The sequence below is a fragment of the Ostrea edulis genome, chromosome 1 (assembly GCF_947568905.1).
Source record: "Ostrea edulis chromosome 1, xbOstEdul1.1, whole genome shotgun sequence".
Lineage (NCBI taxonomy): Eukaryota > Metazoa > Mollusca > Bivalvia > Ostreida > Ostreidae > Ostrea > Ostrea edulis.
In genome coordinates, this window is record NC_079164.1 from 92,367,094 (window position 1) to 92,394,390 (window position 27,297).

Here is a 27,297-nt window from a genome sequence, read left to right on the forward strand (position 1 = left end):
CGTGTTTCATTTTTATTTTTTACCTATACTTTTACCGATCATTGCGAAAAGTAACTATTATATATATATATATATATATATATATATATATATATATATATATATGAATCAATGATGAAGATATTAAGCGAGTCTTTGAATTTCGCGGGAGAATATCATGAAAATTGATTATTTATATATAATTAGCACCTTACAATTAATGATTTATTATAATTCGCTACATGGATACATATTTCTAATGTATGGTAATACGAAATTGTCCAAGAAGAAACGATATGTAGACCTTCAACTGAAGGCTAAGAATACAGACAAGGGCAGTTCGAAATGGAGGATATATTAAATACCGATAGTTAGTCCGCTACCTCACTGTCCCATATATATACATGTACGTATAACGAGTTACATTACACGGTGTTATGTATATACAAACAGGACCGACTACATGTAGACTAGTACTGATGCGTTGTATGTGGTACGATGTGTACGATATGACGACAGTGTTTTGTACGTGATTTACACGTTGACGAACTAGGAAACTTGGCAAGGTTTTACTGATGGCAGTGTTTTCAGGTTCTCTAATTCTACAATGATTATATAAAATCACTGTAAAGATTTTATGTATTCCTTAGTATTGTAGACACCGTGTGATAAGTTACTGCGTGGTGGGGTACAATAATCGCACAAAAGTAGCACCCGAAACATGCATGTCATTTCATAAAATGTTTTCTTTTGTCCTTTGATAATTTTCAATATCAAAAAGTTAGGTCTAAGGTCTAAACTAAATATTTTTTATAATACTGACTGATGCTGATTAATGCTAATTAAAAGTTCTTGATATCTATCTGTTTTGTTAGTGTACTAATTACTTTTTATATATATATATTCTTTTGTATTCATATGTAAATTTCTCTCCTAGATAATCAATCACGTGGTAGCAGCGCCTATCGATAAATTGATCACTAACGCCGCAGTAGAGAGTGAGTAATAATTTTGGACTTATCAATATTTATGGTTGAAAGTGGAAAAACTGTGTTAATTTCCACTCAATATAGTTAAGGTTAATTAATAACCAAAGAAAATGTGTATGTTGCCACCTTTTTAAAGATGCCAGATATACAAAAACAGAAGTATATGTTAACATCAGAAAATCACACATTTTCGTTATACGAAAGATTTAAAATAGATAAAAACTTGTTGAAATGACAAATTTTAAATGTCAACAGTGTATAAAAACCTACTAATTCATAAATATGTATAAATTAAATTGTGGATATTAGGGAATTCATTATCTCATAGACATGCATTAGAAGAAATACCAGCATAGGAGTTTTTGCCTTGACAACATTTTTTGAATTATAAATAATTGATTATCTATGGAAAATAGTTAACTTTTTTTATTCAGTAAATAAAATTCCTTTCAAAGATATATTTCTATCATGCACAAAGTTTAATTTAATAAAGATTTTTGCAAAAACATATGACATCACAGAAGGATCGATCAACCTTAAGCCAGTTTCCGTTGATGCATGGGTTTTTTGGTTTTTTTTCAATCATCAATGAACAACAAACGCATATAAATCTCGCAAATTGACATAACTGCTTTTGTTTCAGCGACTTCATTTGACATCGTTGCAAATGTCAGCACTAAAACCCTCCGTCTGGAGCTGGACATATTGATAAATCTTGACGACTATGTGGAAACACAAAGAGAACTGTGAGTATAGATAGAGGGGGCGGGGGCGGGGGCATCGATCATATTAATAAAGTAAATCTCAGAAGAATTCGTTCATTCCAGCCATATCAAGAATAGTCATTTATATCAATGTAATATGTTAAAGAGAAGGAAAAAAACTTCTAGAAGCAAGGGTCCCTTGGGCCACAGTGCTCACCTGAACCAGTTGTTCAAACAGGGATAAAACTAGGATCTTTCATTCTTATTTATATACTTTCTATTAAGATACTTTCATATTAGTTAGACTAACTGTAATCTTGTGGTTTTTTGAAAGATAATTCTTTAGTATTGCTAAACAAGATACCATGTCCCTGTTAAATAGTAGTGCTACACAAGATACCATGCCTCTGTTAAATAGTGCTACACAAGATACCATGCCCCTGTTAAATAGTGCTGCACAAGATATCATGCCTCTGTTAAATAGTAGTGCTACACAAGATACCATGCCTCTGTTAAATAGTGCTACACAAGATACCATGCCCCTGTTAAATAGTGCTGCACAAGATATCATGCCTCTGTTAAATAGTAGTGCTACACAAGATACCATGCCTCTGTTAAATAGTGCTACACAAGATACCATGCCCCTGTTAAATAGTAGTGTTACACAAGATACCATGCCTCTGTTAAATAGTGCTACACAAGATACCATGCCTCTGTTAAATAGTGCTGCACAAGATATCATGCCTCTGTTAAATAGTAGTGCTACACAAGATACCATGCCTCTGTTAAATAGTGCTACACAAGATACCATGCCCCTGTTAAATAGTAGTGTTACACAAGATACCATGCCTCTGTTAAATAGTGCTACACAAGATACCATGCCTCTGTTAAATAGTGCTGCACAAGATATCATGCCTCTGTTAAATAGTAGTGCTACACAAGATACCATGCCCCTGTTAAATAGTAGTGCTAAACAAGATACCATGCCTCTGTTAAATAGTGCTACACAAGATACCATGCCTCTGTTAAATAGTGCTACACAAGATACCATGCCCCTGTGAATTAAATAGTAGTGCTACACAAGATACCATGCCTCTGTTAAATAGTAGTGCTACACAAGATACCATGCCTCTGTTAAATAGTGCTACACAAGATACCATGCCTCTGTTAAATAGTAGTGTTACACAAGATACCATGCCTCTGTTAAATAGTGCTGCACAAGATACCATGCCCCTGTTAAATAGTAGTGTTACACAAGATATCATGCCTCTGTTAAATAGTGCTACACAAGATATCATGCCTCTGTTAAATAGTAGTGCTACACAAGATACCATGCCTCTGTTAAATAGTAGTGTTACACAAGATATCATGCCCCTGTTAAATAGTGCTACACAAGATATCATGCCTCTGTTAAATAGTGCTACACACGATACCATGTCTCTGTTAAATAGTGCTACACAAGATATCATGCCTCTGTTAAATAGTGCTGCACAAGATATCATGCCTCTGTTAAATAGTAGTGCTACACAAGATACCATGCCTCTGTTAAATAGTGCTACACAAGATACCATGCCCCTGTTAAATAGTAGTGTTACACAAGATACCATGCCTCTGTTAAATAGTGCTACACAAGATACCATGCCTCTGTTAAATAGTGCTGCACAAGATATCATGCCTCTGTTAAATAGTAGTGCTACACAAGATACCATGCCCCTGTTAAATAGTAGTGCTAAACAAGATACCATGCCTCTGTTAAATAGTGCTACACAAGATACCATGCCTCTGTTAAATAGTGCTACACAAGATACCATGCCCCTGTGAATTAAATAGTAGTGCTACACAAGATACCATGCCTCTGTTAAATAGTAGTGCTACACAAGATACCATGCCTCTGTTAAATAGTGCTACACAAGATACCATGCCTCTGTTAAATAGTAGTGTTACACAAGATACCATGCCTCTGTTAAATAGTGCTGCACAAGATACCATGCCCCTGTTAAATAGTAGTGTTACACAAGATATCATGCCTCTGTTAAATAGTGCTACACAAGATATCATGCCTCTGTTAAATAGTAGTGCTACACAAGATACCATGCCTCTGTTAAATAGTAGTGTTACACAAGATATCATGCCCCTGTTAAATAGTGCTACACAAGATATCATGCCTCTGTTAAATAGTGCTACACACGATACCATGTCTCTGTTAAATAGTGCTACACAAGATATCATGCCTCTGTTAAATAGTGCTACACAAGATATCATGCCTCTGTTAAATAGTAGTGCTACACAAGATACCATGCCTCTGTTAAATAGTAGTGTTACACAAGATATCATGCCCCTGTTAAATAGTGCTACACAAGATACCATGCCTCTGTTAAATAGTGCTACACACGATACCATGTCTCTGTTAAATAGTGCTACACAAGATATCATGCCTCTGTTAAATAGTGCTACACAAGATATCATGCCTCTGTTAAATAGTGCTACACAAGATACCATGCCTCTGTTAAATAGTGCTACACAAGATATCATGCCTCTGTTAAATAGTAGTGTTACACAAGATGCCATGCCCCTGTTAAATAGTGCTACACACGATACCATGTCTCTGTTAAATAGTGCTACACAATATACCATGCTTCTGTTAAATAGTGCTACACAAGATATCATGCCTCTGTTAAATAGTGCTACACAAGATATCATGCCTCTGTTAAATAGTAGTGCTACACAAGATATCATGCCTCTGTTAAATAGTAGTGTTACACAAGATATCATGCCCCTGTTAAATAGTGCTACACAAGATACCATGCCTCTGTTAAATAGTGCTACACACGATACCATGCCTCTGTTAAATAGTGTTACACAAGATACCATGCCCCTGTTGTGGCCCCGCTCTATCCACTGAGGGACGTAGTTTACGCAAACCTGACACTACAGTGCATGACGATGCGAACATGTTACATAATTAATTGTGGGTTTTTTTCAGTACTTTAGAAGGCCGTATAAGGAAGAAAAGGAAGGCGACTAGAAACAAGAGAAAACGCTGGCCAAACAGAGAGGTCCCATACATCGTTACAAATGATTTCAGTACGTAAAAAATCATAACCCGGATCATTTCGTTTGTCCATAATGTCTTTGGCTGTTGTTTTTCCATGAATTTTTACAGAGATAAGTTAGTCAAGAAGGTTTCATATTAGAAGTCGTTCATAGTCAGGATGATGATATTTGCTTTGCTTTTGTTGTTGTAAAAAAGTTGTACCCACCCCCGAAAGAGGTACTCACTTTTACAATTATAAGAAATCGGGGGGGGGGGGGGGGGGTAGTACGCGTAAAACGTTGCAGTACTATACAAACCTTGATTTATATCCAATTATGCGAAATTCCTTATTTAAATTCGAAAATCTTAATATCAATTTGCAAAAATTTTGATTTATATTCGTTAATCTTGATATTTATAATTATATGCGAAAATGAATATAAATATAAATCAAAATTTTTGCACATAGATATCAAGATTATCGAATATAAATCAAAATATTTGCATATAGATATCAAGATTATTGTATATACATCAAAAATTTTAAAGATTATTGAATATATATATCGAAATTTTCGCATAAAAATATTAAGATTATCGAATATTACTCAAGATTTTCGCATATGAATAACTAGATTATCGAATATAAATCAAGATTTGTATAATATTTCAACGTTTTAGCCTTAGCTTTCTAACATAATAGGATGTATATTTTTAAAAACTAATGGTTGCATCATCATGAAAATAGGTGTATATTTTCAAAAGGTTTACATCACACGAAAAGCATCAAGTATTTATTTTCAAAATATTCAGCACACCTTTGTTTCCTAATATACGTCAAGAAAACTGTAAAATCTCAACCCAATTATTAGTATTTTCCCTGAACCAGTAGTACATTTATTGATATAAGTAAACATTTCTTTTGACTTGATTTGTTCATTTATTAATTTGATGTACACGTTGATATTGAATGCTACATTCCAGTTTAAACAAATACCGTGGTAAACAATTAAGAGCGAACAAAAAAATAAATGAATAAAAAAAATCGCTAAAAATTAATGCTGATTTTGTTGCCTTTCTCCAGGTTCTGGGGACAGGGTTCAGATTAAAGCTGCCGTGAATGAATGGAGTAAGTACACGTGTCTAAACATCAGGGAGGCCACATACAGGGACGCCAACAAAGTTCGATTCCAAAACGGAAACGGGTAAGGCGATGTATGGGTGTAGGTTTGACGTGTTCGGTGGAGAATCTTCCTCGGTAATGTGATAGATGGGTGTAGGTATGGCGTGTTCGATGGATAATCTTCCTCGGTAATGTGATAGATGGGTGTAGGTATGTCGTGTTCGGTGGAGAATCTTCCTCGGTAATGTGATAGATGGGTGTAGGTATGACGTGTTTTGTGGAGAATCTTCCTCGGTAATGTGATAGATAGAGTAGGTATGAAGTGTTCAGTGGAGAATCTTCCTCGGTAATGTGATAGATGGGTGTAAGTATGACGTGGAGAATCGTCCTCGGTAATGTGATAGATGGGTGTAAGTATGACGTGGAGAATCTTCCTCGGTAATGTGATAGATGGGTGTAGGTATGTCGTGTTCGGTGGAGAATCTTCCTCGGTAATGTGATAGATGGGTGTAGGTATGTCGTGTTCGGTGGAGAATCTTCCTCGGTAATGTGATAGATGGGTGTAGGTATGTCGTGTTCGGTGGAGAATCTTCCTCGGTAATGTGATAGATGGGTGTAGGTATGTCGTGTTCGGTGGAGAATCTTCCTCGGTAATGTGATAGATGGGTGTAGGTATGACGTGTTTTGTGGAGAATCTTCCCCGGTAATGTGATAGATGGGTGTAGGTATGAAGTGTTCAGTGGAGAATCTTTCTCGGCAATGAGGGATTTGTTCTTCACCTGCAGTAAAATGAAGTCGATGTGATGACCGTGAATAGGGTTCAGCACATGACAATTCTGACTTTACATTGTAGGTGCTCATCTTATATCGGTATGGTCAAAGGAGAACAAGAGTTAAATCTGGGGAAGAACTGTCGAGTGGTAAGTTATCGATTGTTGAGAAAATTACACAGTTTTTAAGATGTAACTTTAATAATGAAATGATATTTTTATATGTTTTGTAATAGTATTTGATGTACGCAAATACACCTTTCTACACCTTCATCAGTGCAACCATCTGCAGACAACAGCGATAAAAACTTAGATAAAAATAAAACAAAATAAATACCACGAACATCAATTTCTTGTAGTTTTGAATTGTTTGGTCCTGTTATTAACCTATTGAAAAACAGAGTTTCTTTTTTTTTTTTTTAAAGAAAAGAGTTATAGTGCATGAACTCGGGCACGCCATCGGATTCCAACATGAGCAGTCTCGACCGGATAGGGACGCATTTGTAGAAATCGTCAAGGAAAACGTACCATCAGCACTGGCGTATAACTTTGATAGGCTCCCGGAAAGCAAGATTGAACATTTCAATGTGGATTACGATTATCGGAGCATTATGCACTATAGCTCAAAGGTGTGTTGAAATTTAATAGGGGTATGGACTGAAATGAGATGTTTCACATGCATGATTTGAACTACACTGTATTTTTCTCTTATTTTTCTTTTAAAAACTTAGATATATTATGCCTCATCTCTGATTATGAACGCATTCCTACAAGCAGATCTGTTGTATTTAATTTATCCGTTTGGATTTCTAATGCCAGGCTTTTTCTACAAGCAGATCTGTTGTATTTAATTTATCCGTTTGGATTTCTAATGCCAGGCTTTTTCTACAAGCAGATCTGTTGTATTTAATTTATCCGTTTGGATTTCTAATGCTAGGCTTTTTCTACAAGCAGATCTGTTGTATTTAATTTATCCGTTTGGATTTCTAATGCCAAGCTTTTTCTACAAGCAGATCTGTTGTATTTAATTTATCCGTTTGGATTTCTAATGCCAGGCTTTTTCTACAAGCAGATCTGTTGTATTTAATTTATCCGTTTGGATTTCTAATGCTAGGCTTTTTCTACAAGCAGATCTGTTGTATTTAATTTATCCGTTTGGATTTCTAATGCCAGGCTTTTTCTACAAGCAGATCTGTTGTATTTAATTTATCCGTTTGGATTTCTAATGCCAAGCTTTTTCTACAAGCAGATCTGTTGTATTTAATTTATCCGTTTGGACTTCTAATGCCAGGCTTTTTCTACAAGCAGATCTGTTGTATTTAATTTATCCGTTTGGATTTCTAATGCTAGGCTTTTTCTACAAGCAGATCTGTTGTATTTAATTTATCCGTTTGGATTTCTAATGCCAGGCTTTTTCTACAAGCAGATCTGTTGTATTTAATTTATCCGTTTGGATTTCTAATGCCAAGCTTTTTCTACAAGCAGATCTGTTGTATTTAATTTATCCGTTTGGATTTCTAATGCCAGGCTTTTTCTACAAGCAGATCTGTTGTATTTAATTTATCCGTTTGGATTTCTAATGTCAGGCTTTTTCTACAAGCAGATCTGTTGTGTTTAATTTATCCGTTTGGATTTCTAATGTCAGGCTTTTTCTACAAGCGGATCTGTTGTGTTTAATTTATCCGTTTGGATTTCTAATGCCAGGCTTTTTCTACAAATGGAATGATAACTGTGAGGACGAAGGATCCACAGTATCAGAACGTCATTGGGAACGCTCTTGGTCTCAGCTTCCGGGATATCAAACTGGCTAACCGGATGTACAGCTGTAACGGTAAAGCAAACGGAAACAGTTTATAAAATAGATCTAACTAGCCAACATTGCTACATCGCCCTTTTAACGACATTAACAAGTTTTTAAATGTTTCAAATATTTTTCATTGTAACGATGTCGATAAGAATGTGAATTTCTGGATTTGGTTATATTTGGAAGCTACAGAACTGTAGTTCTATAGGGAAAAACTTATCTGTTCCAAAAAGAAGAGAGAAGCCCATTATTTTCTTTGAAAGCTATGATTCTGCAACTGATTTGTCGACTGTCAATCTTAAGTACAGAGGATAAACAGTTCTACACTCTATATTCTACAGAAAACTGTTCAGCGGTCAAGTGTCCTGGGCAAGGTTTCCAAGCTCAGGACTGTCAGTGTTACTGTCCATCTGATGACACGGCAAACCCACTGAGGGTGTGTGACGAAAGCGATGTCGTCACCGACAAACCAACCGTAACCTCAACACACCGGACCACCCCAGCAACGGAAACGCCCGTGTCAGGTGAATTTGTCAACGAACCAAACTTTCCTTGATACAACTTTTATCAATTCACGGTTTAAACATCTTATAAATCGTTTATCAAAACTTCACAGGCAAAATAATGAGAACATGTTGCCAGTGAAAAGATCTCTGTACATAAATGTATGTAATAAAATTACTGAAAAATACAATTGAATTTCTTTTACAATACAGAAAGCTGTCAAAACGGACACAACTACTGTGATTTCTGGTCCAAGAGGGGACACTGCGATTCCTCTCCCGGATTCATGAATCTCTATTGTAAAAAGGCCTGTGGAAGATGCACAGCAGGTAAATGAAGAAAGACATGTGCTCAACATACTTTTTCGATAGGGTATAAAATTTGATGTAGATAGTTCATGTAAATTTTGACTTTTGTGCTTATGACAGAGACTGATGTTTGTGAGGATGTGGGGCAACACTGCTCTTTCTGGAAGGATCAGGGCTACTGTTCCATGAACACGATGCCCTACATGCAGAGGAACTGTCGCAAAACCTGTGAATTCTGTAAATCCGATGAAGGTGTGTATTGCCTTTTTTCATTGAAAAGTAAATTCTAATTTTTCGAATTTTTTTTTAAATTTTCATTTATTGGGTTTTTCCCCCAGTATCTATGAAAATAACTTTATATTGATTTCAGGTAACGGCGAGGGGATTGCAGAACCTTCGAATTCAGCCAGTGATAACACGGCAAAAGCTGTCTTTATTGTAATGTTGAGTGTAGTGAAGTTATTCCTTACTGGGATTTTCTAATTGCAAATGAAGAATTTCAAAGACCTACCATTGAAGTATTTATTCTAAATTCATCTACGCGACAGAGTGCTTCAGTTGGAAGTGATACAACAAATCAGATATGGAATACGAAGGTCTTCTATTGCGACATCTGAATAATACTGGCCATGTTTCGCAAGTTGATGCTAGTGCACGTGACCGACCAAGTTGCTGATATGTTGACACAATATGATACCTCCTAAAACCTCTTAGCAAATGCGCCTTTGCAGGACGAAAATATGAGAAATTACATGCATTCTTGGAGTCTATCAATGATGATCCCCGGTGAGATATTCATGGCATACGAATAGACAAATTGTACATTCTGTTTTAATGGATGGTGCAGCTCATCAGCGCGAAGCTACATATACTTTCAATCCCGCCCAAGGTAGCATACTGTGATATCACACATTGATTGTTTGAATTTATTTTCCTATCACTAAAATAAATTACAGAATTTACTCTCGGGTTGTTTACTGTTAAATTTGTATAGGATCTGCATGTATTTGTAGATTTTTTATTTCCGAAAGCAAATACCATCGAAAAATGTGGTTGGTTTTTTCCCCGCTGTTTTATTAGCTTTCATAAATCTTTTTTAACAAAAACTTAACAATGAATTCACATAGTTCCGATAATGTCACTATCACAACACATGTGTATTCCTCTCATCGCTCCTCTCATCGCTCCCATCCTCTTCTGGATTGTCTTTTCTACACCTCCCGTGAATCCTCGACTTCCATCGAGTCTTTGTAGATTCCACTGTGCTCCTGGGAGATAGAAAGATCCTCTTCATGAACAGATCCATGGTCATGCTCCTGTTCTGTAGAATCGTCGTATTCCTCATATTCATCCCCTTCAGAGTCTTCTGATTCGTATGAATCATCCTCAAATTGCTCAGATGCATCGAATGTTTCATCCGAAGTGTGTTCCATTTCATGGGAGTTGGACTCTTCATGTGAGACAGTTTCCACTTCATGCGAATTCTCTTCAACTTCACGCGAGTCGTCCATCTCTTCCGAAATATCCACTGAAGGTTTAGGGGGTACTATGTGTGATTTTTGTGACTGAACATTCTCTTCTCGAGAATCATCTACTTCGTCATGTATTTCGTTGCTATCTTCATATTGATCATCGTCGTAGTTATCAATGAATTCTGTAGACTGGCTGTTTTCGAAAGAGTCCATTTGTTCTTGGGATATATCATCTTCATCGGAATTAGCATATGCCCCCAGAATGGCGGGGTTTGGATGCACTCTGCTTTGAAATTTAGGGTGGCCAATTTTAACTCCTGTGCGATTATTGTCTTTTGGGTAGTGGTTGCCTATAGAGTTTATACATTGGTTAAATATTTTTATTATGGATTTGTGAACAAACGATAGTTTGATTGTGTTTAATTCATAATTACTCACCTCCTATGTGGTTCGTCTCAAATACCCAGGCATCAGTAGTTTTGAATTCGGATAGACTCACAACACCATCACCTGAAGAAAATAAGACATCGAAAATAGATTATATAAATGCAAATCATTACAGAATTAGATCTAGAGAACATGAATTACAATACTAGCGATATAAAACTCGAATAAAAAATATTTTTAAAAAAATATTTTGGGTATCAGTAATTTACCATTTTTGTCGGCAGCGCGGAATGCAACTTTGACGTGGAGATCACGTGGTTTGTGTCCTAGAGTTCTCGCAAATTCATTGAGCGAAATAAGTCCGTCTTCGTTCACGTCATAGAATGATAATCCTCTGGGCAGTGGAGTTATGTGCACATTTCCGTCTGTCTCTGACTGTAAATAAAATAGAATTACAATTATTCATAAACCTTCTTAGATTGGAATAAAATACTGTTTTTAATTTCTTTTTCCGAAGAGAATTATTTGTAACACCAAACCCAGACTAACAGATTGAGAAAAAGATAGAGGTCTAAAAATCTGCAATTCCAACACTTTTCGTTAAAAAGGATGATATAAAAAATGCAATTAATCTTGATTCCTGGGTTTTTTCCCCAAAAATATTTGCAATGACTAAAACAATACTGACATTTAAAAGGTTTTTTTTTTTTAAATGATAGAGATCCTGAAAATTTGCAACCAGAAATGTGGTACAAATAAGATGAAATACCAAACATTGCACAAATAAGATGATATACTAAACCGTACAAAAGATGGTAGAATCATAGCCAGTTCATATCTATTAAGGAATAGATACTCTAGGTTGCCTGTATTGTGGAGTATATATAATTAATGGAACCATGGAGCAATTTGTACAATAGGCAAAGTCATTCATTCAAAATTCTCCCTTGTTTCCACTGTTTTCATATTCCTTAGAAAGCACACAACCTAGACATCTATTTCTTATATTCCTATTTTGTTACTATAGATGATCAGTGCCGTTATTGAGATGTTCTAATAAACAGTTAGGGAATTAAATAGTCAATATATTACCAGCATTTTCAACGACTGCTTTCCCGTGTATTTGTTGGTGCATACATGTCTCAGAATGAACCCACAAGTAAAATCAGAACCAAATCCGGTGTATTTACGGCAAACTCTTGGAGTAACCACGTGACAATGTCCTGAAATCAGGTCCCTTAAAGACATTTTTAAATCCCATTTTGAAGCCGAAGCCACGAGAATTGGAAATAAGAATATGATACACAATTTGCAGACTTCAGAGAGCATGGTTTGTTTTTCATGAGAATGATGGGGAGATTTTGGGGTATATTTATATATATATGCCTCGAGTGACCGTGGGCAATAGACATTATGTAACATTCTTGGTCATGAAAGTGCTAGGGTTCTTTGACATATCAATTTGCCTTTGTTAAACATGCTTCAGCTGACAGGTTTATGTAACAAGAATGTCTCGTAATTCATCCCTACGTGTCACATAATCAGGCCCAATTGTCAGAACATTAGAAACCATAACGAGGCTCCTTACTCCTACCATTTCGTCCTTCTTAAATGATAAGCGACAAATCAGTCTTCAGGAAAGATTTAGAAGGAAACAATTAATGGATGAGGCATATTTATCACTTTGTTCTTAGAATACAATATATGATATTTACATTTGCTGTACAAGTATATATTGAGTGAGTAATTCTGCTTGTTGGACTGGCGTGGTGAGTGAGTAATTCTGCTTGTTGGACTGGCGTGGGCTTTGACCATTGTTTGTCATCTGGAAATTTTGGTATTTGATAGAACTAACAATGTACGTGACAGTTTATCATAATTGTTAATCATAAACATCGTGTGAATAACAATTCGCTACAGGACATAAACTGGGTGTTTCCATTGTTCTAAAACGATGCAGTTGTAATCGATGCACAGATATTAACGGCTGGGAATTCCGGCATAGAAATACAAGAAATGTCTTCTTTATTTATCTATTTATTAAATATATATAGGTATGAAGCGTTGCAGTTAATATTTCAAAAATGAAGTAAAATTTCTTACTTCTTGTAGTACAGGGAATCTGCAGAATTCTAAATTAAGGAACAAGTTTTGCACAGTTATTAGGAACATCTAGCTTTTACTGGGAACTTAAAGCAGAGTTCGTATAAAGAACATGCATGTATATATACGAAGGGCTTATAGGGAGATAAACGATGATATTTTGAGAACTTGTGAGTTCTTATGGAACATATACAAGGAATTTATAAAGTTCTAAACGATAATATTTTGAAAACTTGCGAGTTCTTTTAAGGAACATATATAAGAATTTATAGAATTCTACACGATGATATCTTGAGAACAGGAAGGTTTCTTCAGAATAGGTATCGAAGTGAGAGCAGAAAATTACTAAATGAGATCAGAAGCTTTTTTTCTTCAGACAAGCTACTTCACATGTAAATATACATCTTTTCTCTTTTTTCTTCAGACAAGCTACTTCACATGTAAATATACATCTTTTCTCTTTTTTCTTCAGACAAGCTACTTCACATGTAAATATACATCTTTTCTCTTTTTTCTTCAGACAAGCTACTTCACATGTAAATATACATCTTTTCTCTTTTTTCTTCAGACAAGCTACTTCACATGTAAATATACATCTTTTCTCTTTTTTCTTCAGACAAGCTACTTCACATGTAAATATACATCTTTTAATTGAATACAATAGAATGCAGAACATGGCATGTGATTTGTAGACATGTCAATATACATGTATGTAAGGACGTTCTCACACCTTTACATGCAGGGAGCAATGATGGAAATGAATGAGAACGTTTCGGTCTCAATCAGACAGGTAGCAGATTTATTTATGACACCGCCGTTCGGAATTCTGAAGGCATAACACACCTAAAAATTGTAATGGATGAATAATTTTGTGGTGGTTTGAAAAATTGTGAAATCGTTGACACAAAAAACTTTTTTGAAATGTATTTCCATAGCCATTAATTTATGAACAATGCAATTAAATCACCCGATTACATTTGTTTCCTATTCTTATTGTTGGAAATTTTTGTAAAAAAAAAAAAAAAAAAAAAAAAAAAAAAAATATACACAATTCTCCAGTTTTCATACACATGCATTTCATACGTATTTTAAAGAGTAATGAATAATAAACTTACAATATGACATTGAAGATAAATTGGTAGCGCTGCATTTGTTTTCTATATATGCAGTTGCTCTCTGGTAGAACAGAGCGTTCTCTCACTAAAGAACGCAGTAGTCTACCCATTGTTCTCTGGAGACCTACATTTCATATCACATGTCCTGCACTATAGAGAATAAATCAAATGATCTGAAACCTTCAAGATATGATTTCTGTGGCTATTAGACCTAAATGTTTAACATTCATTTGATTTTTCCTTATCAACTCTGTTACAGGCTTTTGTGCATGTTCGTAAGTCAATGATGTATATTGAAGTTTGAACCAATCAAGTTTCTTGTATTTGACAAGGGTGCAATTGAAGTATTTATCGTATCAATAGTGTGTTCTCTCTCTCTCTCTCTCTCTCTCTCTGACCAATCCTACAAAGTGAAGACGTCCTCACAATGTGTAGAAGAGAATACACTAATATATTATTCTGAAGGCAAAAAGTTCTATGTTAGGTATAGCTATAGGGATACCTATAAAAGTTTATCCCATACTCTCTTTCGAATTATGAAAAAAAAAAAGTTTTTAAAAGAGAATATTAGTAAGGACATGTCCTCACCCCACTTGTCCTCACTAAGCTAATATTTTGTATCTACATCTATGAGGACGTAATTGTGAGGACATTTTTTGTCATTCTGTCCTCACAACTTCTGTCCATTGGTTGAAATTTGTCCTTACTTTACACGTTTTACTCCCCCCCCCCTCCCTCTGTCTGTCTCTCTCTCTCTTTCTCTTGTTATTCCTGAATATGTAATTTAATACATGTACACTGTACAAATTATCCATTCGCATGTCACATCCCACATCAGCCTTCGATGAGTACAATCAGTCTTCAGCCTAATATTGTAGATAATCACGGGCACTGGAAGTTAATGTAAATATATAGTATGTACATGCACATACTATATATTTACATTAACTTCCAGTGCCCGTGTAGATAATGGGATGCGATGAAATAGATATGTACATAAAATTATTGACTGAATGTCGGGAAATTATGCCAGCCCGAGGTCTTGAGATGCAGTAATACGGGATGAGAATGCGAGATTCGCTTTCGTGCAAAGACCGAGGGCGGTCATATATCCCCCGATATCTATCTAGTATTATATGTTTTTCCAAATTCGATCTATTTCTAATTTCTAATTCTAGAACACATTCGTAGAAGAAGTGTTTACATGCATTGCCATTTGTAAACAGACGTGGCGTCACAATGGAGTTCCGTCCTCTTACTTATATAAACGGATTTGCATCACAACTGCCGGGTCTTTTTATGGCTTAGAAAAAGACCATCACAGGGGCTTGCTAACCGGTTTGTACAATATATTTTTTTATTTAAAAAAATATATCTATACATACATATAGTTACTTCTAGATTGACTGTTGGTAATTTTTTTTAAGGTAGCTCATTACACCAAGATACTTTTTTATGTTACCAAAGGCACCTGAAGTATGGACACTACCCCCCCCCCCCCCCCCCACCCCTTCTGAGTTGGTTTTTTTGCGGCGATTTCTTCGAAATGTGTGGATTCCCTGTCTCTCCCACCCAATTTCGATGCAATCCTTTCACACTTTTTGTAAGCTTTAGAGATTGGCCTTCTTCCAATACCGATACAAGGTCGATATGTAAAGCTTAAAACAAGAGGCCTATGGGCCACATCGCTCACCTGAGTAGCAGTTCCCAGCAATAAACACGCTTAAACAAAACTATCATTATACAAGCAACTTGGTTCAGAAAAAAACCAACTTTTCAATGGCAACGACTAAAAATTAATTAATTATCAAACTTAATTATAAAACTGGACTACAAATTCATTAATTATCATATGTCCTTGTAGACGGGTATGGCCTTTCATATCAACAATTTCATCTAAGGATGTTTTGGGCCAAGTTTGGTTCCCTGTACATTCGCATGTAAAATGTGGCCCCACCCTACCCTCAGGGGTCATGATTTTTACAAACTTGAATCTCTACTTTGTCAGGAAGCTTTCATGTAACTTTCAGCTTTTCTGGCTCAAAGGTTCTTGAGAAGATTTTTAAATGACTCCACCCTATTTTTACATTTTTTGTGATTATCTCCCCTTTGAAGGGGCATGTCCCTTCATTTCAACAAACATGAATCCCTTTTATCCATGCTCCAAGTTTGATTGAAATTGGCTCAGTGGTTCTGGAGAAGATTCAATGTGAATCTACTCTATATCAGGAAGCTTTCAGTTACCACTCTTCTGACCCAGTGGTTTTTGAGAAAATTTTTAAAGATTTTCATTAAATATTCGCAGATATAACTTTGACACCCTTAGTGTGGCCCCAACATACCCCCGAGGGTCATGATTTTAACAAAGTTGAATCTCCATTATGTCATGAAGCTTTCATGTAAATTTCAGCTTTTCTGGTCTAGTGGTTCTTGGGAAGATTTTTAAATTACCTCACCTATTTTTGTGATTATCTCCCCTTTGAAGGGTGCAAGGCCCTTCATTTGAACAAACCTGAATCCCCTTCACCCAAGGATTCTTTGTGCCAAGTTTGGTTGAATGGTTCTGGAGAAGAAAATGAAAAGTTTACGACGACGACACCGACGACAAATTTCGATCAGAAAAGCTCACTTGAGCATTCGGTTCAAGTGAGCTAAAAAGCGTGAAACGATTATATAAATCGAAATTGGGATTAGATAGACAGGGAATCCACACATTTTGAAAAAAAGTCGGGGTGGGGTGGGGTGGGGGGGGGTAGTAATGTCCATACTTCAGGTGCCTGTGATGAAACACGTCACAAAATGTCGAAATTATTCGTATCGATCGATCATCGTAGCGCAGTGGATAAAGTATCGGGTTAGTGATCCGCAGATCTCGAGTTCAAATCTGCCTGTCCTTTGTTCATTTTTACTAAATAAAAAATGTTTGAAAATCATATTTTTTATCCAAAATTTACATATTTTCTGCCCTTTTGAAAAATTAAATAATTTCATACTGATCTGACAAACTCTTTCAAGGTGTAGTGAGCTGGAAGCACAGGAACCGGCTAACCCCCGTGTACACTTTATTTAAAAAAAATATCAAAATTCGTTACAATCCTTATTTCGTAAACTATAGTTGAAAACCGTAAACTATAAATAGCACTCGTTAATCATAGTGTTTAGACGAATACTCTTTAATTAACATTTTTCAATCAATGTTTAACATCGTCAACTATATAGGAATACAGTGTAATTTAATTTGTAGACCAGTTTACGATTTTAGTGTTAACGACAGTTTCTAAATCATAATGATCATTTTTACTTATAATAGTTACAAATGATAAATTATAACAAATAGAAAAATCGAAATAAGACACCCAACCACCTTCAAACCACGGTATCAGTCCACTTCTGCTCCTTGAGAGTGGATGGAACTTTTAATATGTGGTTTGCTACGATGGAGTGGACTACACTCACATGACTGTTTCTTGTTCTCATTATAATAAGATTGATACACACACACACACAAATATATAAATACAATATACAGTTTCATTACACTGTGAACAAGAAATTTAGGCGACTATCTAAATTATTTAGACAAATTCAAGCACAAAGCTGGTGGGTTTCTGCACTGGATCCGATGGGGTGCTCCCTCCATACCTCCTTGGGATCATCCTGAACACAGTCTTCAAGAAGACCGTCTCCCCGACTTTACTGAGGGAGATCCGAGGGTCGATCGACCACAGATGAAGAATAGCAAGCTACCTTCAAGAAGCCCTTCCCCCGACTATACTGTGGGGATCCGTGGGCGATCGACTCTAAGAAGAGGAGATGGACCCATCCACCACCTTCTGGAGGACCCAACCATCCCCGGATCTTCAAGAAGACCCGTCCCCGTTTCCAAGGGATCCGAGGGTCAACCACCATCGTCGCCTCGACGCAACAAACCTAGTGTAGCAGGGCCCCTACTGGGCAGTCTGCACTATAAATCTTCACCATCGTCGTCGTCGAGAACAAGAAACATTCAAAATTAAAAAGTGAATTCCTACTGACTACCACTCACCCATCCCTGATATTAGCATCAGACAAAATACATCTTTGCGTTTCAGTGGTGAAATATTATGTTAAACCCCCAAGCACATATTGGGCCTATTCCCTGGAGTGAGAAAATACAGAATTGGTTACCAGGGGAATTTCTTTTATATCTGTGTATGTTATATGTTCTTCTGGACACCAATTTGAAATCCAAGCTCTTGGGACCTTGTTGAATTTGACACAAGTCTAAAAATTGACCTCCATTACACCAACAGTCATGGTTGGAGGTCATAGGTGAACAATTTCTTTCATCAACCACAGATCGTAAGGTGGAAACCGGTCCCCTCATCTCCACCCTGAAATCGTAAGCTTTACGCCAAAATCGTGAGAGTTGGCAGCTCTGCACCCCTCATATTGGTCAAAATACATCTTTGCCTATTTTCATGCACTTTCAGTTGTTAAACACTATGCAAAATCCCCCAAGTACATGTTGGACTCGTTTCCTGAAGATAAAAAATCGAGAAGTGGTCCCCAATGGAAAAATTTCAGGATCTGTGAATGTTCTTCTGGACACTATGGAGCCATTAGTCTTCCTATCAATGGTAAAATAATACCATGTGCTTTAACAGTATTTTTTTTCTTATTTCAGTCTCATTTGTTCACTTTGTTCTTTTGATAAAAGTCAGTGAGTTTGCCTCAGTTTTATGGCCCCATACCCAGAACTTCATTAGGAGAGAATAAAAAATTATCAAAATGAATTATCAATTTTTTTATTTCAAAATATATTAATAGGCATTCATTTATGTACATTGTATTTTTTCTTCAAAAGAACCTCTATATCTAGCAAGATCACACAAACATGCTGTATATACAACATCATAAAATCAGAAAAGCACCAGGCTGGGGGCAGGGGCATGTTGTAAAAGGACATCATTCAATAAAATCAGGGAGCTAAAACTAGGACGCAGAGGTATTCAACTGGATTTTTAAAATTATATGATCACAATAATCTACTATTTATATATAAACAGCAAAAATCACAACAGGTAAGGTTACAAGTGTGAGCAATTTTGACTGCATGTGTACATGTATACTATTTGAGAATTGACATTGAAATTGAAGCTGGAATGGACAAGTTGCATGGAAGACACAGAAACAAGATGCGTAGACTAAATTATGAGACAACTGCAAACCTATACAGAACTTCAATACATGTATCAAAAAGTATTCATATGCAAACATTGCAATGTGGTAAAATACAGTTAGCAGAAAAAGTATGCAAAATTTATGGCACTTCTTGTTAAGTACAAAATGTTCCCTTCTGATAATAAAATATAATTCTAAGAATTAAAATTCAGAAAAAAATTGCAAATACTTCTGTGTTATTTTTAACAAAAAAGTAAATTTGGGGTTGTTTTATAAACACCCTGTGGTATGTTAGATAAGACATGTATCTAAATGGGAAGGGTGAGAAAAAAAGTTTCAAAATTGGTCAAATTCATTTCTTTAAAGCCTATAAAACATTTTAAATTCAGTGGATGGTCCCTATCCACTTTAAATGAACTGGTTACATTTGATACTTATGGTTACATTTGATACTTATTTTCATCATTAGCATTCCTGTAAAAAGACTTCATTTGCCAGCTTTTGTTGTAAAATCTACCATTTTGAAGCATTGAACATGGAGAGACAGTGATATTCATGCTACATTTAGAATATTCTTTAATAATAAAGATTTTTATGTAATTTTCTAAAAATTCTATAGATCAAACTTCATTAAGTCTACAGAAAGATAATCTCTAATACATAAATGGAATATTATCCATTAAATATTAAAACATTAATATTTTTCTAATTTCTATATGTACTGCTATTGTACAAACCTATCTGAGTATTGAGAAACATTCCATGCCTTGGTATTGATAAAAGATTCAAACAAATTTTCTGTCACAGTTAAAGTCTGTAAATAGAGTTAACAATCATGGAGCTATTGAGTATAACATCACTGAAAAATTTCTTTCTTTAGTTGAAAACTTGAATATTAGTATGGCATCCAGCCACCATCTACATGCAAGCATATGTAAACCATAGAGTGAAGACGAATAACATGGAGTTATACAAAGTATGCCTATGAATATACAGTCATGAGCAAAAATGTGTATGAAAGGTAATTTCAACATGATATCTACTAAACAGTGAAAATTAGAAAATCAAAGTTATCAAATAGGTAGGGGGGGGGGGTGGTGTAATGTCATAGATTACCTGACTGACACCCTCAATATAAAGTGAAAATAGGTCAAGTAAAATATGCAAAACACAATGCATAAGTATAATGAAATGAAAAAGAGAATAACTGCTACATAAAAAAAAGAAAGAACAAACACAATTAAAACATACATGTATGTACCACTACAAGAGGGACTAGCTGAAGTTTTTATGATAATGCCATGTCTAAAAACAGTTCAGTTCACCAGTATTTTCATAAGTAAATTTGAATGAATAAAATATAAATCTAAAAATACAAATAATGCATACACTTAATTAAATCACATGTCCTGACTTTTCAATTTTTCTTAACTCAAAATACATTTAAAATACATGTATATGAAAACCTTGTATACTTCAAACAGTATCAAGCATAACAAACAGTTTAACATAAAAAGACCATTCAAGCTAATTCCTGCTTAGCAAGGGCAAGCTCATCACTATCAATAACCACTCGGAGCTTGATCTGATGCACAGCTAAATCCTCCAAAATATCACTGGTCACTAGAATGGATTCAAACACCCTCAAAAGACTGCCATCTTCTAAATTAACACACACATCAGTCACCTGTTTGGGAGTCATACAAATATTGCACACAACCAGGGAGTTCTCCATGTCCACACGCAAAACAAGAGTTCCCCTCTCCTGTTCAAAGTACTTAATGATGGACATGTTCATAGCACTGGTCAGGGATTTGTAGAACCTTTCAACAAATTTCTCAAAGGTTGGCCCTCTGTGTCTCCACATTAGACAATGTTCCACAGGTTTCTCACCATGCAGAGTCAGGTTTAAATTCTCTCGCTTTCTTTTCTGATCATTGTTTATATAAATATCGTTATGGTTGCCCAAATTTTCCTTGTTGGTGGGATCAAATTGTTCAATCTTTTCTGTAGTTTGATGAATTGAAGTTTTCCTGTTCTGCACATTTTCTACACTTCCAATCCTATTAAAAACATGGCTATCCTTCAGTACATTGATGGCTTCTGTGGAGAGTGTGTACGAAATAAAACTAGTTCTACTGCTGGACCGAATAATGGTTGGACCCTCATGTCGAAAATTTTTTGGGAGTTCACTCCCTTTATATGGTTTCACAGGAGATGGCGACCTTTTCACCTCCTTTTTCACCTCATACTTAAGCCTTCTTTTGGCAGGAGTGGAATTCTTTTTTGCTTTTGATCTCCTGCAGAAGCACCAACAAGATGGCATCTCATCATCACTTTCATCATATGCATATTCCCTGATCTTCCAGCCCCTGGAGGACCAATCTTCTCCGATCATTGTCATGTTTTCGTAAGACTTGTGAGCTCTACGAGGAGTGAGGACTGGATTGTTCCCCTCTTTTTTCCTCCTTTCCTTTTCTGGAGTATCTCCCATCTTCTCCTCCATGTCATCCCCCTCCTCCCACGTAGGAAACATCCCAAAGATCCGGTCAACTTCCACATTGATAGTGACTTGTCCTGAAATTACAAAGAAATGCTTAATCAAAAGTGCAATATGTATTTTTATTTCCTATTCAATACTCAAAGACAATCAATTTACATGTAATTAAAATTAGATCCTTTGATCTGCTCACGATATGCGTGAGTGGATCAAAGGATCTAAATTTTATTCAATTTGTGACAATTTTGCACAATTATTTCATATTTTATTTCCTCTAATATCAAATACATTTTTTTTTACAAAGCCAAATTTGAAAGTGCATCATTGAATGCATCAGCATGTCAGAGACCTTACAGTGTTAAGGTAGCTCCACCCTCATGTGACTTATCCATATTAATGTTTGAAAATGGAATCTGTATTAATTTCCACTCAATATAATTTGATTTAATTATTGATAAGCTAAGAAAATGTGTATGTAGCCACTTTATTTAAAGATGTCAGACATACCAAAACAGAACTAAAGGTCAAGATCAGAAAATCACACATTTTAGTAAAACAGAATAATAAAAAGAGATAAAAACTTGTTGAAATGACAATTTTTAATGTCAGCAGTTTATTAAAACTGCTTATTTGTAAATAAAAGTTGTGGATTTTTGGTAAAACATTGTATGATTGACATAAATAGAGGAAATGCCAGAATAGGAGTTATTGCCCTTGATAACATTAAATAATTGATTATCTATCGAAAATATGAACTTTTTCACTATCAATAGTTTACAATTTTTTTTTATAAAGTGAATAAAATTCCTTGGAAAGATATACTTCTATCATGCACAAGGTTTAATTTAATAAAGATGATGATGACATCACATGAGGATTGATCTATTTTACGATAATCTTATTGCACATGATTATGTTATCAGACACAATGTGTCTGACTCATCCGAGGTCATCAATAAGCAAACTTATCAATCAAATTCAATACCATCTTCCATACATCAGCAGTTCACTACTTGTACAAGGAATGCATATCACTGTCAAATATAGGTGTATTCCTACTCTTTTTTTTTTAATTCAGGGCTGCATAAAGATATAAAAAATTCAACACAATATATATATATATATATATATATATATATATATATATATATATATATATAGCTCAACTAGTACTCAATATTTCAACACAGTATACATGTAATATAATTTTTAAGAGATCAACAACTTTTTAAAAACATTCATCATGTTATTGAGGAAGGAAGGGAATTGAAAAAAAAACCCAACTTTGATTCACCTATTTAAACCGATTTGTTGTTCCATTTGATTTTTATCAGTGTATGAGCGTCCCTAAAGCAACATCGCTGTCGCAGTATTGTTAATTTCCAATATATCCAATATACATGTAAGTCATGAACTAACATTGGTACATGTACAAAAATTTGCTCGTCTCCTAAATATTGTCAAATGTACATGTTAAATTTGTGTCCATTTTTATGTAAACACAAATGCAGTGACAAATTTTCAAACCACCCTTGATAGAGTTGTGATGAAAATACAGGAAACCCTTAAATATAATTAAAGATTACACCCAACTCAATCATTGTCTAACTACCGTTCATAATGATGTAAATATGGCTCTTTGTTCAGGATGTCACGATAATGAACACCTAGACAGGTTTATGAAGGCCATTAGCTGTTATTACCTATCCTGGCTGCCCTACACCACTTAATAGCTGTACAGCCATGGACACATCAGAAAGTACATGCACCAGAATGAATCTCTTAGTAGAATGCAACTGTCAAAAGAACCACTTCAATAGTGGGCATAAAATAAAATTTTATTTACAATGCGAGTCTAATAAATGAACAAATTTAAGGAGGTACTTTGCATCATCATAATGGCTGACTTAATTTTAAAACATGAATGAAAATATAAATATTAGCAATACTTTTCTATTCATTTCAAATTTTATTGCCTAGATGAGTAGTTTAGTAGGTTAGCACATTGACTACTGAACTGTAGATCGCGGATTCGAGTCTAGCAGGGGTTTTAAATTAAATAAAGTAAATTTGAAAGTTTTCAATTTCAAAATATTGTTGTACATATCCTCCACTTTTCATCCATATCAAATTTCTCTGGTGTAGCATTCCTCCTTAAAAAGATTTTTAGTACACTGCATATCAACTAAACGATTTGTACTTGAGAATTCTAGAAGATGCTTCAGCAGTACGGAGCATTTCATACCCTCTTTTAGACACCCACCTTTGTATCTGTCTTTGCCAAGGTACCCTGAAATGAAATGTACATAAATCTATCAATTAATGTTGTTGCAATGTTGATCTAGTATTTAGATCCAAGGCGTCAATTCCTTTTATCTGATGATGACATGGCAAATGAAATATAAACAGCATGTATACTGTATTTTTAACAATTTCTAAAGCAAGCTGATTGCCTTTAAATACAAGTCGGACGTTCTTTGTGTAAGTGACAAGATCTTTGTTGTTAAATGGTTGAATACCAAATGTATAAAATTCACTGCAACTACATAATAATAATAATAATGAATGGTTTTATATAGTGCTTTTTCCAGCGTATGCTGCTCAAAGCGCTTTACAATGCATTATTACCCCGGCAGACCTTATATCAATCTAGAACTTTCTCAACCTCCTAGGAAGCATACAGTGCAAGCTGCCATTAATCGCTAGAGCACTAACATTCTAACAATATCTTTCACTGTCTATAGCCAGGTACCCCTTTTACACTTGGGCGGAGTGAGGAAATTCATGTAAAGTGCCTTTTCTAATGACACAACATCGGCCCTGCCGCAACCAGGACTCGAACCCACGACCTTTCGGTCTCGAGTCTGACAGCCTAACCACTAGGCCACCGACGCCACTACATACTACATACACAAACATAAGGAGCAATGATAAGAAATGAAATATATTAATACATAACAACCTAGATAATTCATTTTTAAAAGTGGTTCCATTTTCTTTGAAGGTTAAAAACTATCCAAACATACTGCAATTCCACAATTTTGAAAATAAAAATTGCATATGTAAAGTCTGTCATAAAGAGACTTTACAAATATTAAAATTCTTAGCATTTTTTACCTGAACCATAGATGGGTTTAATCCTGGAGTCCTCATCTAATGAACTAGCTAAGTGAAGCTGACCAGACTGTCGTAAAGCATTAATAAACAAGGCCACAGCAGAGCTCCCTGTTCCCTCCACCAGTTGTAACAGGGCTGTGTTTCTCTGCACTTTATTCTTCCCATTTTCAATTTTTTCCTTCTCCTCCTGGCCTAACACACCATGTTGGATCAGGTAATCATAGACAGTTTCAGTATCAAGGGATTCGATCAGGTCCTCTCTCTCTGTCAGAGATACTCTTTGCATATTACACTCAGGATATCAGGGAGGTTATCAGCCTGTGAGCTCACAGCTGGCATCCTGTGCTAACCTTCAAAACAAAATCTAACATTGAAAGAACATGTACTGGGTTTTCAACATTTGTAAGTTTCCTAATTAACATTTGTCAGAGCAATGTATACCTTCAGCTGAACAAAGACTGACCTTTAACAAAACTAATGAATGTGTCCAAGTATACAAACACAACAGAAATACACACAGACTTACAAATGCATTTCAGACAAACAAAGGTACACATATCCACTGTTACTCACATATATTCTCAATTCACACATTCAAAAAAATAAAATAAATTCCAACATCTGAAACTCATTACCTCTCTTTAAATACCAGGGTATGTTCCTCATATTACATGTACAATGTACATTCTACTAGTATTTGAACTTATTTATTTAATACAGACTTAAAATGTCTAAACATACCTTAATAGTTTTAAGTATTTATGTGGCTGTAATTTCTACTTACCACATACAAGATTAAGGCCTCTCCTGTTTAAGTCTTTTAATTCAGCAAAAATTGTAAATAGAGATACTATTAAAACTATAATATGTCTATCTAACGGGAAGCGTATGTCCAAACCTGTACACCTTAACTTGCTGTGATTGAACACATGGTGCATTTAATCTAATGCTAATATTTACTTTATCACGTGAATGTTATTGTCTGTTTACAAAACCATTATGAACTCGATATACCTCTGCTTATTAAATGAAATTGAATCTACCAAACTGTGCAAAACCCAGATGCCTTTTTTTTTTTTTTTAAATCTTTTTTTTCCCAAATATTACACAAAAATTAACTCTTTTTCCAGAACTTTCCATATCCACACAATTTTACTGGTTTATGTTGGAAAACAACCGAGTCTGAACATAAATTGTCAAAATTTTATCCCCTTTATCTTATCCAAACATCCAGAATCCTGTAAGCTAACAGCAAGGTGTTGCTTAGAAAGGCTGAATTCTCATGTAACACAATCACAGCCTACCTCCAGGAGACTGCAAAAACACTGTCCTGACATAATCAAAGAATCTCACGAGATTTTCCTCAAATAATGACTCATTTATAGAAACCTTTATGTACTTATGTCTTTTCTCAATCATATATCGCTGAATGAATGGCAAATAGGGTTTTTGATTTGATCAACAACAGAAGCATGTGAAAATGGACTCCGCCACATTGCTTGTCAAAAACAAACAAAACAGTACAATAATATGAAATGCAAAAAATGACTACTTTCACAGCTACTGGAATATCTTGTGAGATATGATCCCAGGGTAACACATCACAAATTCTAAACATGCACATACCTATAAGGCATCCATAGACATGAAAAGTGCATGATATGCACATGAAATATTTATTATGACAACCTTCCTCACACACTACAGAACACAAAGAACCCTGGATCTAGAGAAAGGCATCACTGACAGACGACATTCCATTGTACACAAAATACACTCCACTGACTCAAAAGTGTGATTTCTCTACTGATAAATATTAATATTTGACAGGAACTTATCAACAGATCATTTGCAATCCTCATTTATCAAACCAAAGGAGTTGGACCACCATCAATTTTCAGATCCATCATTCAACTGTCGATAAAGTCTGCACAACAGCTTGCAATAGGATGCACATTCCTAGATTTCCTTCATTTGCTCTGGCCGGGGCACTCAGAATTTTTCCTGTGACTTATGATAGTAATTCTTCATGTCAAGGTCTGAGGAGGAGAAAGCAGGCAGTGCAAACACTTTTACTGTGTTACAGGAAGGAGAAACAGAAATCGAGATTGAAGTACAGGTACATGTATGTATCAAGACCACACTTGGCAAATTACTCAACAAAAACACACACACAAATTACTAAAACCAACACTGCAAACTGTTATAGTAATACCGTAATGCAT

At 35.3% G+C, this 27,297-nt stretch overlaps 3 protein-coding genes across 13 annotated transcripts in view; 1 reads left to right on the forward strand and 2 right to left on the reverse strand.

Moving 5' to 3' along the window:
- The window catches only part of LOC125664327 (uncharacterized), a 36,466-nt gene extending 26,270 nt beyond the window's left edge, over positions 1-10,196 (forward strand). Inside the window, exons 14-24 of the mRNA XM_056144976.1 lie at positions 917-977; positions 1,612-1,714; positions 4,656-4,756; positions 5,791-5,911; positions 6,683-6,749; positions 7,025-7,228; positions 8,304-8,430; positions 8,745-8,927; positions 9,120-9,236; positions 9,336-9,467; positions 9,586-10,196. Of these exons, the coding sequence (XP_056000951.1) occupies positions 917-977; positions 1,612-1,714; positions 4,656-4,756; positions 5,791-5,911; positions 6,683-6,749; positions 7,025-7,228; positions 8,304-8,430; positions 8,745-8,927; positions 9,120-9,236; positions 9,336-9,467; positions 9,586-9,698 (1,329 nt within the window). The 3' untranslated portion in view covers positions 9,699-10,196. The remainder of the gene's footprint in view (positions 1-916; positions 978-1,611; positions 1,715-4,655; positions 4,757-5,790; positions 5,912-6,682; positions 6,750-7,024; positions 7,229-8,303; positions 8,431-8,744; positions 8,928-9,119; positions 9,237-9,335; positions 9,468-9,585) is intronic.
- A 63-nt stretch (positions 10,197-10,259) lies between these two features.
- Positions 10,260-12,441, reverse strand: LOC125674066 (RNA polymerase-associated protein LEO1-like). Its single transcript, XM_048911100.2, has 4 exons — positions 12,167-12,441; positions 11,344-11,509; positions 11,126-11,197; positions 10,260-11,037 (listed from the first exon to the last, which is right to left on the reverse strand). Exons 1-4 carry the CDS (start codon positions 12,401-12,403, stop codon positions 10,427-10,429), a joined length of 1,086 nt encoding a protein of 361 aa, XP_048767057.2. The 5' UTR covers positions 12,404-12,441; the 3' UTR covers positions 10,260-10,426.
- Positions 12,442-19,063: 6,622 nt separating this feature from the next.
- The window catches only part of LOC125674025 (uncharacterized), a 14,212-nt gene continuing 5,978 nt past the window's right edge, over positions 19,064-27,297 (reverse strand). For 10 of the 11 annotated variants that reach the window (XM_048911061.2, XM_048911036.2, XM_048911047.2 and 7 more), the window contains 3 exons: positions 25,073-25,422; positions 24,219-24,245; positions 19,064-22,032 (listed from right to left, as the gene is read on the reverse strand). In XM_048911061.2, coding sequence (XP_048767018.2) covers positions 20,978-22,032; positions 24,219-24,245; positions 25,073-25,358 — 1,368 coding nt within the window. In that variant the 5' untranslated portion in view covers positions 25,359-25,422 and the 3' untranslated portion in view covers positions 19,064-20,977. Of the gene's footprint in view, positions 22,033-24,218; positions 24,246-25,072; positions 25,423-25,856; positions 26,660-27,297 lie in introns of those variants that run through there. The other variant, XM_048911063.2, reaches the window with a different exon arrangement.